At 46.2% G+C, this 12,258-nt stretch overlaps 2 protein-coding genes across 2 annotated transcripts in view; one reads left to right on the top strand and one right to left on the bottom strand.

Moving 5' to 3' along the window:
- The window catches only part of R3HDML (R3H domain containing like), a 24,263-nt gene extending 20,275 nt beyond the window's left edge, over window positions 1-3,988 (bottom strand). The window contains exon 1 of the mRNA XM_019637108.1: window positions 3,761-3,988. Within this exon, the coding sequence (XP_019492653.1) occupies window positions 3,761-3,889 (129 nt within the window). The 5' untranslated portion in view covers window positions 3,890-3,988. The remainder of the gene's footprint in view (window positions 1-3,760) is intronic.
- Window positions 3,989-4,119: 131 nt separating this feature from the next.
- On the top strand, window positions 4,120-9,747 carry FITM2 (fat storage inducing transmembrane protein 2). Its single transcript, XM_019637106.1, has 2 exons — window positions 4,120-4,379; window positions 6,481-9,747. Exons 1-2 carry the CDS (start codon window positions 4,207-4,209, stop codon window positions 7,094-7,096), a joined length of 789 nt encoding a protein of 262 aa, XP_019492651.1. The 5' UTR covers window positions 4,120-4,206; the 3' UTR covers window positions 7,097-9,747.
- The last annotated feature ends 2,511 nt before the right edge of the window (window positions 9,748-12,258 follow it).

Below are 12,258 nucleotides of genomic sequence, written 5' to 3'. Positions count from 1 at the left end.
CTGAGCCATCCTGCTACCAGTTGGCAGCTCAGCGGCTGCTCAGCTCGGGCTGGGAATCGAGCCGCTGTTGCTCAGAGCTCAAACTCTTGAGCGAGCTCTTAACCAACTGAGCCATTCGGCCGGCCCTTCCTGACTCATTTTTAAGGACTCTGACTCACCAATATTCCAAACTAACATTTTTACTCCCATGTTACCTATGGGGATATTCAAATTCTCCATTTATTACTTGAGATTTCTTTAACAAGAAACTGTCTACTCTTTGGTTATTCAGTGGTTCAGTTCCCATAGGAGAGCCAGGAAAAATGCTGGTTTCTTTCCCTTTATTTACTAGTTTTCAAAATAATGAGTTGATTCCTTCAAAGGTGGCCATTACTTTTTGAAGTACCATTATGAATCCATGGATTTAAACATATGTGTGTGTTTCCATCCATTGCAGTTATTATTATTTATGCTCAAAATGCCCCATCTTTGGCCCGTGGGAGCCTTTCTATTGGCTCCTGTGCTCTCCTGAAACAACCTTACTGGTCTTTTGACAGCTTATGGCTTCCTTGTTTTGAGTTTGACAAGACGGTCCAGCTTCAACACGTACATTCTTCCTCAAACCTGGGAAATTGTGTTTTTAAAAGGTGATAAATCTGCGGTTATTAAGGAAACTCACTTATCTGAAACATGGGAGGTCCCAATGTTTGGTGCATAGTAAACAGTTAATAAATATTGGTTGGCTGAATAAATTAATGATTACCACCTCACTAGATTTTAAGTTCCCTGGGCCAGAGACTGTATACTTCTAACAAGTATGCATATTTGTTGAATAGATAAACGAAGGAATGAGAACCAAGAAACAGGTGGTACCACTGAAGTTTCAGGCAGGGCAAAACCGTGGTATTTGTGGTCCTCTATCACCCTCTGGTGGTCAAGGGCAGGGCATCATCCTCCAATGCTTGAAAATCTAGCGTAGTGTTTTTCAAACTACAGCTCCCCACTCACTAGTGAGTTGTAAAATCAATTCAGTGGGTCATAACCAGCATTTTTAATTGAATTTATAATTGGATAGAAAATATCAGGGTTCCTTACGCAGAGTGGAGGCAAATTCTGTCATGAACTGTCATAAAGCTATATTTATAGTTATATCTATATGTCTATTGGCATATACAGAGGGTGCCAAAAAAACGTATACACATTTTAAGAAAGGAAAACTGTATTAAGATTGTAATACTCAATATATAACGATAGCAAAAGATGAATACAAGTCACGTTTGACTTCTGCAATTACAATAGCTGCTCAAAGTGGTTACCATCAGCGTTCAGACGCTTCTGATTATGGCGAATTACTGCTTGAGCAACATTGACCGAAGTGTCCACTTGTGTACATTTTATTGGCACCCTGGGCATATTCACTTATATGCTACATATATATTTTTATCTGTGTACTGGATCATCCGCCAATGATTTGTTGATAAATATTTAACAACTAGTGCTCTAGGGAAAAATGTATACCATATATATGTTTATTATAAATTTTTCATAATATAATGTGTAGCACATAATTACAAATAATGAAATACAAAATGCTCTTTATTGTAAATTCTATATAGTGAAATGAGTCTTGCAGGATGCTTTCATGGATTTTTGCTGGACTCTTGTATCCACAGCCAACCTATAGTTTCAATTCAACCATGTTTTGACAAATGTAGTTGCATTCCAATCTAATAAAGCCCTGATTTGTAGCACTTGCCAATTTCCCCGATGTCGAGCCACCAAGGTGCTGTCACTAAGCATGGAGTTGAAAGAGTTGCACAGTAGTTGCACAGATATAATAGATGTAAGTAACCCCAAGATCATAGATAATAATACAGTAAAACAATTAGAAAATGATAAGTTTTGAGTAATTATTTTGAGTTTGTTAGTTTATGTAAAGTAATTTTTAATAATGGCCGTGTTTAACAATTAGCTTGCAAAGTCTTGAAAATTTAACTATCAGTTCTCACAGGCATGGATGAGTTGGCTCCAGCATACCATTAAACTAATATAAATGTGTATTTCCTAATATGGGTGGAAGTTTAAAAAAAAAGATGAAAACTTGTCTAGATATGTACAATTTTTCAGGTCTGGGTACAACGCAGTCTTCAGGAATCTCCAGGGATGAAGCTGTATAGTCTTAAATGAAACGAACCGATTTTCTTTTGACAGAAACACAAACCCTGAAACATTCAGGGGGCATATTTTGGATAGCTCCTCTGGGTGATGTCTACGGTTTCTGTCACCCAGTACTCTTTCCCCTTTTTGGGGGGGGGGTAGGATGGGGGATCACCATCTGGGTTTTCACTGGAGGAACCACTTAGTTAATAATGTCCAGTGTACCTCACTGCTCTTAATTGTTATACAGCTTGCTATAGAAACAATAACTGAATACCTGACAATCTTCAGGAGATACTGATGATTTCAGATACCATAACAATACCATCTTTCCGCTTGTGTAGTTTTTATTGCCAATCACAAAAAGACAAATTGGTATAATCACCACTATATTTTCTTTTTTAAACCTAGCTTTTTGAAGGCCTGGAGACATCTTGCTACATAAGAACTCTCATCAGTTAAATGCAATTTACAGATATGAGGATCATCTTGAGATGCTTTTAAGGAATGAATACTTTTCTTCTCATTATTTTGATTCATTCTGTACATGGGGGATTTTTAAACATCAGTCCATTATAGGCATAAATCAGGCCACTGGTTCCCAAAGGGTGGCAGCTATATATATCCTTGGTATGGGTGCATGAGATTATTTAAGGCAGCTAGAGATGATGAACGTTTCAATAGAAATGTTTTATTTGTAATAGAAGAAATATAACTGGCACACAGAATCCATGACTCCGTGGATGTTTTTGCCTGGGAAGCGACTCAGTACATATTTAAGTTTTAAATATGTGTTGTTTAAAGAAAAGTGCATAGTAAATAATAGTATTGGTATATGAACAGAGCAAAAGCAAATTAAGTGGGCTGTAATGGGTGGAATGATGACTCCCAAAAGGAGGGTCGCAGTCTTAACCCCTGGAACCTGGCAATGAGACCTTATCTGCAATTCGTCTTTGCGGATATAATTAAGGATCTCAAGATGGGATTATCCTGGATTTAGAGTGGCCCCTAACTCCAATGGCTAGTGTCCAGATACGAGGCAGAAGAAGACACACAGAGACACAGAAGAGGACCACGTGAAGTCAGGCAGACATTGCTGTTCTACAGCTACCAGCCACAGAAGGTCGAGGATTTGACAGGCAGTCACGAGAAGCTAGGAGCGAGCCATGGAAGGGATTCTCTCTCATAGCCTCCTAAAGGAACCAACCCTACCCATTGCTTGATTTCCGATTTCTGGTCTCCAGAACTGTCAAGAGAATAAATTTCTGTTGTTTGAAGCCAACAAGTTCGTGGTAATTTGTTATGGCGGCCCTAGGAAACTAACACCGTGGCAAAGAAATGACCTGAGGTTGGGCAATGCTGACTTAGGCACCCAGGACAAGGAGAGGACTTAGCTCTGCGATAAACGGAGTGGCTGAGTCTTCAGCACCCTCGTGTGAGCTCCATGAACTCCCCCCATCCCGCATTTCCACTCAATACACACAGGTGTCTTAAAAGGGAAACTAAATCTAATAATTGAAATGTTAAGTTTAATAATTATTTTTACGCTTTTATTTTCTAACTAAATTTGAGTTCATGGCCCCCTACCTACATCCACATCATGAACCTCGAGTTCATACGCTACCTTTTGGGAAGGGCTGCGCTCCCCTTGACTCCCCACTTTACAGAAGAGAACACTAAGGCTCAGGCGGAGGAGGCGTCTCCATGTCTCATAGATGCTGTGACTACTGCTCTGATTCCTACAGCGCTCCATTTATTCTTTCCCGCCTCCAGCAAATACTCCCACGAGAGCTTGCCCCCGGCCGAGAGCAAGACGCACAGGCTGAGATTCGTACCTACCACACTCGGAAAGTGTCGCGGGTGGGCGGGACGGAGAGGAAGTCACAGGCGCGGAGAGAAGAGTTCAGAGTCCGCCAATGGCCAAGAGAGGGAGCGCGAGCACCTCCCAGGGGCGGGGCCTGCGGGCGGCGCGCATGCGCCGGAAGAGGGGCGGGGGCGCGGGCCCGGGCGAAGACCAGAACGGTGGCCGAGACGGCACGGGGAGACGGACGGTGGCCGACGAGGCTCGGCATGGAGCACCTGGAGCGCTGCGCGTGGATCTTCCGAGGGACGCTGGTGCGGGCGGCGGTGCGGCGCTACCTCCCTTGGGGGCTGGTGGCCTCCATGCTGGCAGGCTCCCTTCTCAAGGAGCTCTCCCCGCTTCCCGAGAGCTACCTCAGCAACAAGCGCAACGTCCTCAACGTGTGAGTGCGCCCTGGGGTCCTCTCCTGTCCCCGCTATAGCCTCGTCCAGGGAGCTGGGGGTGAGCTACTGGGATGGACGGGTCATTGGAAGGGGAAGGCTTCCCAGTCGTGATGGCATCTGCACGCGCGCGTGTCGCGACCGAAGGGACGTCGGAATAGCTAGTGTCGCTAGCAGTACGTGTGTGCACACCCAAACGAGACAGCTGAGCTTGACTGGGCAGGAAGTGACAAGCAGGATTGTGTGAAGGTCTGCGCGTGTATGTAGGGGTGCAGGGTGGGAAGGGGGTATGAACCAGCCTATGCCGCTGCTCTCCGCACCTCCCCTTAGAGTTAGGAGTTGGCCCGTGCCCTGGGGGAGATGCCACCTCCCTCCTGCATGCTTGTGTGATTCCCCACGCCTCCATCGTAAGCCCGATACCCCCAGCTTGTGACAGTCCCATCACCACCTGTGAGAGATCTGCCCCCCTCCCCTCCCCCACACCCACCCTATCCCCACATCCACACCCACACCCACACCCACACCCACCCCCGACCTTTGAGAGCCTTTTCCCAGCCTAGGACAGAAACCCCACACCACTGCAAGAAACTCTCCCCGGGGAGTGGAACCCTCCAGTCTGTGACCTTTTCCCTGGATCTCCTTGGACTTTCTCAGCCGCTCAAAGTTCATGGCAGCCAACCAGGAAAGCAATCTCAGCTGGGCTCTTTGAGACAGCGCCTTAACATCACCCACTCCTTTTTCTTTTCTTTTTTTTTTTTCTCTGAACTCCTGGATTTTAAGTTTATTGCATGAAAACACTGTTGCAGTAGAAAACGGAAACTCTGAAAGGTAAAACTTCTGCCTTGATGTGGGCCTGGATTCTTCCTTAGAATTTCAGTGTCAGCCACATCTCCCAAAAGTCAGCCCAACTGCGGTTATCTACTTAAAACCCTGGTTTCTCTCCCGAGCAACTTCGTCAAGTGCCTGACAGGCCTTGGCCCTGGCAAGATCGTTGCGTGTTAGTCTCAGGGAGGAATTTTAGGACAGGCCCTTGAGTGGTGTCTGAGAAAATTTTGGAGCCCGGGAAAGAGTCGTCCTGTCCTTGACCCACCTTCCTTCCTTCCCCACTATGGAAGCCGGGCTAAGAATAGATGATGAGAGTGGTAGTAGCCCCAAGTCTCTTGGATGTGTGTTTACCGCAGCTGGTCCCCAGGTCAGCCACCTTTGATGAGTGCAAGGGAGGCAGACAGGCAGCTGCTGCTTTATCTGGCCTGGGTAAGCTGAGAGCCAAGCAGCCTGGCAGACAAGTCCCTGTTGTTTGCTGATAGCCATGGGTTCTGGTGTTTTGTTCCAAACCTCTGCGTGCTAATTCATGGAAGGGAACTACTGAATCATTGGCTCTTGGAAGGGATTAAAAAAGACATTTCGTCCTCTCAGTTCTGTTTAACAGCTGAGGACACTGAGGCCTAGAGAAGCGTAGTAACAAGTCGGAGTCAGGATTTGAAGCTGGGTGTGCTAGCGTGAAGTCAAGCGCTGGTCCAAGACCTTTTCTGCCATGTGAGCGAGAACCATAGCGTAGAAAAAAACGTGAGCTTTGGGGCTGGTCAAATCTTGGTTTAATATGTGAGTGTGACCCTGGGAACCTGAGCCTTAGATTCTTTATCTATAAAATGGGGCCAGGTTCCCAGGGTCACACTCACATATTAAACCAGGGTGATTGTGAGTATATGAAAAGCTCTTGGCATTTGGTAGATGCTGAGTTATTTTATTACTTTCCTGGCCAAATAGCATAGTGCTTAATTTAAGATCACAGACGCTGGATTTGAATCCCAGCCCCTGACTTATGACCTCCATTTTAGGCACGATACTTCTCTGCGCCTCAGTTTTCTCATCTGTAAAATGGGGATAATAACAATATCTACCTCATACATAGAGTTATTTAAGGATTAAATAGATAACACAGTTAAAGTATGTAGTAAGTTGTTATTGGTAGCTTTTATCAACTTTCCTCATTCCCCACCCCCCCCACCCCCACCCCTTGAAAGTCTAGAGACCTGAGTCATGACATTGTTTTTCCTCTCCACCGAGTCCCCTGTCTTCACTTCCGCTTTCCTTCCCTGCCAGGTATTTTGTCAAAGTGGCCTGGGCCTGGACTTTCTGTCTCCTCCTGCCTTTCATTGCCCTCACCAACTACCACCTGACAGGCAAGGTTGGCCTGGTCCTGCGGCGGCTGAGCACCCTGCTTGTGGGGACGGCCATCTGGTATGTCTGCACAGCCATCTTCTCCAACATCGAACACTACACGGGCAGCTGCTACCAGTCACCAGCCCTGGAGAGGATCAGGAAGGAGTCCCCGAGTAAGCAGCAGTGCCACCGGGAAGGAGGCTTTTGGCACGGCTTTGACATCTCAGGCCACTCCTTCCTGCTGACCTTCTGCGCCCTCATGATAGTGGAGGAGATGGCTGTGCTGCACGAGGTGAAGACGGACCGAAGCCACCACCTCCACGCCGCCATCACCACCCTGGTCGTCGCCCTGGGCTTCCTGACTCTCATTTGGGTGTGCATGTTTCTGTGCACAGCTGTGTATTTCCACGACTTGTCCCAGAAAGTGTTTGGCACCCTGTTCGGTTTGCTGGGCTGGTATGGGACCTATGGGTTTTGGTATCTGAAATCTTTCTCCCCAGGACTTCCTCCCCAGAGCTCTAGTTTGAATTTGAAGCAAGACAGTTATAAGAAATAGAAGCAAAAGGGGTGACCGCAGGACAATGGCTAATATATTTTTTCATTTATTTTTCTGAGTTATTTAACTAAATTATTGATCCTGCTTCAGAGAGGAAGCTTACCAGGCACTTTTAGTGGGTGATGGTGGAGGCCGGGGAGCCAGTTCAGTCCCCAGACTGTTCTTGGTGATGTCACCCTGTGTCATAAGCACCACCATTCCCAGTCGGGTACTTTTTGTCCCTGGCAAGACTTGACCTTAATCTGGACCATCTCTTTTGTCCCTAGAGGGCAGAGCTAAGACTCGGTGAGAGGACAGAAGCAGGAAAGCCTCCGTCGTAGCTGAAGGGGAGGCCAGGGCCTCAGGACTCCTCTCTGCTGCCGTCTTCTCTCCCTGATTCTAGCTGTCTTTTGTTTTAATGGCTGTTAATGCTGTTTTTTAAACACTATTTCCCTCTGGTCCATTTTGCGTAAGCATGTATTTCCAGCAGGGCTCTTTACAAATCAACCAACCATTGCCTGAAAGACACCCTCTGTTGTCAGCATTTGTTTCATCCGTGGAAGGTTAGATATTACAACTGACTTGTGATTAGCTATCAAAACAGTTAAACTGGAGTGCCTCTGCGACTGAATATTGGATGATTTTTATGTAATGAACATTGATAATGTTTTGTCTGTGTCGTCTGTTGGTGTTTGGAGCAGTAAGATTCCCCTTTTTCTCCTCCTATCTTGAGTGAGTGCTTTATGGTTTTTAGTAACAACTATGGCATTTGTTCTCTGTGGACAGAACTGAAAAAAGCTCTCAACTCCGCTGCTGCACTTTGGCACATGTGTACATTGCTTTGAGGTTTTTTTTTAGAACACTAACTTACTTTTTATAAACCAAACTCTTGGCTTGTGGTATTAAATTCCACCTCATGGGGCTGTTTTCTCTCTTAAGAAAGAACCCCCAAAGTAGACATTTTCATAATAACTTGATACATTGTAAGCTGACAGTAATTTTACAGAATGCGTAATTGCACTGCAGCTTCCCTGACCACCCTTCCTTGGTCTCATATGATAAGTTCATTGATCAGTCTGCCCCGACCTAAGGCATTTTTTACCTTTTGGACAAGATTAGGATAAGTCAGAAGTGAAGGAAAATGACTTCCTGTTTGCCTTTGATGGCAACAAGCTAAGCTGTGTGCTAAGATGTCCTTATCAGATGGTGGCATGACTTTGACTCCACCCTCCTCTTATCTGAACCACCATCAAAAGTAAACCAAACCCAAGCCTATTCTACTGGTCTTGAAATCAGCCTTTTTTGACCGCTTTCCAGCACTTCTCAATTTCCCAGATTGTCATTTTGTGGTCTTCCATGTGAGAGTGCTGGAAAGGGTTAGAAATCCTGTCACCTCCACTTCACAAAGGCAGTTACATGCTCTGATAAGTACCCTCCCCGCCTCCCCCAGGCTCTCTCTTTAAGCCTTTCAAACAGCCCCTTGCATTTTGGATAATCATCCTTGAAGCTTCTTTGATGCCCCCCTTGCCCCCCAGTCAAGCCTGATAATAGCCTTAACTGATAAAGCACACTCACTGCTTAGCTCAAGCTTCGATTGTTTCCTTGAGCTCTGGAAAATTGTATTTCATATAAAGATGTATGTAAAATATGTAGTTTGTATCCAGCTGAGCTGCAAGTTACTTTGTATTGATCAAAATGTGAGGTATGATACCTTGTATTACAATAGAAGAAGGTGGCAGAAACACGGGGCAATGAGATTGTCCCCACGTGTCACCACGGAGCCTTGGGAGCATTGGCATGGTGCGATGGCCCCATGAGATTTCTTTGCCCTCTGGAGTGAAAATGGGGTGGAAGTGGGCGGGTAGGGTAGGTGGCAGGAGCTTGTTAAAGGGATTGAAGTCTCTCCCAAGTTTCATGTTTAGCACCAAAGGGCAACAAGCACAGGGTGACTCCAGAAGTTCATTTGTCACACTTCAACCTCCAGATATTTCTGTGACTGGGTCTGATTCAGGTTCAGCATTCGATTACCAAGCCTTATACATTGGTTAGTCTTCTACTACTTCCTGTTCATTCTTAGCACCCCTGCCTTTCTCTTGGGAATGTGCCTTCTGTCCCTGTGTGAGACAGCGTGGCATAGTTGAGTGAATTCGGGCATGGCAAATGTGAGATATAGGTTCAAATCATGGTACCACGACTGACAGCTGTTTGACCATGGGCACGCCTCATTTTCCTCATCTGTGAAATGAACGTGGTGCTGTTAGGATGAAGGGAAGTGATGCATGCCAAATGCCCAGCACATGTCCCCTTTGTCTTGACTAAGCCTTCAGAACCTTGTGGCTCTTCCAGAGAAGGCAGAGAAACCAACATCTTTTGAATGCCATTTGGGGTCTGGGTCTCCTGTTGAAATAGCCTTGTATTGTCTTTTGAAAAGAGCCTGTTGTCTCAGGTACTGAACAAGGGGCTTGTGAGGGCCCCTGTCGTCACAGAATACTGCCATGCTCGCTGTGCCTCTCCACGTTGAGGCTCATTCACGGGCGCCTCCTTTTCCATGGGCATCTGTCATAGTCTGAGTACCAGATTGTATTTAGAGAATGGCTCTTGCCACTGTTATATACACACAGATAGCGTGTGTAAACAAGCAAACCAAGTAAACTGGAGATAATGAAATCACACATCGCAGCGTGTCGTGTGTTCCTTTTTTTATTTTTATTTTTTATTCGGGAATTGGGGGATGGGAACAGACAAGTTGCTGTCCTTTTGTTCTTCAGTCTAGTTGTGGAGGACATTGCTTCACTGGCCCAAGTTGGCACTATCATTGCGCTCTTCCCGGGAGAGGCAGATCAGTTGCCGGCTTCTGGACGGCCACTCACGGCAGCTGCTGGCCGCTCACAATGGCTGCTGGCTACACACGGTAGCCCATGGCAACCCACTGCAGCTGGGGCTGCAGCCTACGCCGTCGCAGGCGACTCATGGCAGCCCAGCTCCAGGTTGAGCTGTTGTTCAGCATCTTAGCTGTAGAGGGCAGTGTCACTGGCCTTCATATGTGGGATCCGAACCAGGGCCCTCTGGCGTCCCAAGCCAGCTCTCAACCAACATGCCACTCAGCCAGCTCTCGTTTGTTCCTTTCTAATACCCTTCAGGAAGTCCAGAACTGAATAAGCTCTGTCCACTATGAAAGTGTAATTCTTTCTTGAGCTATTTGTTATATTTGGGGTATTTAATGGCTGTAGTTACTCTTACTTTTCCTCCTAAATCCTGTAAACTAAATATATGTTCAGTCATGTATTTCTTTTTTTTTTTTTAAGATTTTATGGAGAATTGGGGGAGGGGAACAGTGTTGGGGAATTAGGGGAGGGGAACAGTGTTGGGGAATTGGGGAAGGGGAACAGCCAAGTTGTTGTCCTTCAATCTTAGTTGTGGAGGGCGCAGCTAGCTCAGCTCCAAGTCCAGTCACACCGCTCAGCTCAAGGTGCTGTGTTCAATAAATTGCAGGTGGGCGTAACCACCATCCCATGCAGGAGTCGAACCAGCAGCCCCCACGTTAAGAGCGCATGCTCTATCCACTGAGCCATCTGGGTGGCAACTCAGCTCAAGGTGCTGAATTCAGTCTTAGTTGCAGGCAGGCGTAGCCCACCATCTTGAACAGGCAGCCTTGTTGTTAGGAGCACGTACTCTCACCAGCTGAGCCATCCTGCCACCTGTTGGCAGCTCAGTGTCAGCTCAGCTCAGGCGCAGCTCACTGGCCCATGTGGGAATCGAACTGGCGATACTGTTGCTCAGAGCTCGCACTCTTGAGCAAGCTCTCAACCAACTGAGTCACTTGGCCGGCCCCCAATCACGTATTTTTTAGCTTGATTTACTCTTTCCCTCTACCATATCTGTGTCTTAGACCCCTGGATCAGCCAGATTTGGGAGTTTTCTTGGCAGAAGGAGAAGAGGTAAGCCTTATGGAAGTGATACTGAAAAGCAGTTAACACAGTTCACTCAAAAGTCGGTCATCTTTGAAAGTGCCTCAGTCCTGGAGGCCTAGACACGTGTAATGGCTTTTGGTACCTTTTAGTGACCACTCATTTGTCGGCCGGACGTGCTTGGCACCTCCAGGTAGCATCTGTCAAAAGCTGAATGGTTCCAAGATTAGAATCTCCTCACACAACAAGAATTCCCTGTTGGATTCCTTCAGCAGCGATGAACCCTTCTTAAGTTCACACTATGAGCCAGGAGCTGGGTAGGATGATAAACACCCTACCTCGTGGAGTTTGTGGTCCAAAGTCAGTCCCTTGAGAGCCTAAGGTGTGGGCTGGGGTTGCAAAGTCCCTTCTCAAGAAACCTAACTTCCATCATTTTCAAAAGCAATGGGGCTTGAAGAAAGGCAGACTTACAGGATTGTCCATATAATATATAAAGAGCACTCAGCCAGACGTTAGAGTGCCTGGCTTTGAGCTGGTTTCTGCCACAGCTTTTTTGGCTTTTCCCTGTCACTGAATTCATCACTCAGCATCTCGGGGTCTCAATTTCCTTATTTGATAAATAAGGGTAACAGGCTGGATACTCTCACCAACTCTTCTATTCTGTTTCTCTGTTCTGCTTGATGAAAAATTCCTCCCAAGCTGGTTAGGACTTTTATTTTGGGAAACAACATGAAAAGAAACTCCCACTCGGAGCTGAGGTGGCAGCTGGTTTCCAGGTGAATGATGGAGGAGCCGACCTCTGGGTGCCCTTTGTCACCCCCCCCCTTTTTTTCCTTCGTCAACAGTCTAATGTAGTTTAAACCCGATGGCAGGGGTTCACCTGGACTTACTGGACATGGGGAGCTGAAATTGATTCCCAGAGGGGTGAACTGCAGAAACCTTAAAAAAAAAAAAAAAGGCTCCAAAATCAATCCAGTTTTGATAGCTGTTAGGAGAAGGTAGATTTTATTAAGAGAAACCCTGTGCGGTATAGTCACTTTCAGAAATTGTCCCAGAAACCCCTAGTAAACCTTGGGCAAGTTTTAACGTTGGGGGGAGGAGGTGGTGGTAAATTGGTCCTATATGTTTAGATAGTAACACAGTAGCATCCAAACCTGAACAGTTCAGACCCAACAATCGCAGTCTGGGGATGTGGGCTAAGGAATTACTCTTAGAAGTGGGCAAAGACAAGGACAAAGATTTTATGGCAGTTTTTTGTAATGGTGAAAAATTGTC

This window comes from Hipposideros armiger, unplaced genomic scaffold, assembly GCF_001890085.2.
Source record: "Hipposideros armiger isolate ML-2016 unplaced genomic scaffold, ASM189008v1 scaffold_31, whole genome shotgun sequence".
NCBI classification, from domain to species: Eukaryota; Metazoa; Chordata; class Mammalia; order Chiroptera; family Hipposideridae; genus Hipposideros; species Hipposideros armiger.
This window is presented reverse-complemented; position numbering and strand designations above follow the sequence as displayed.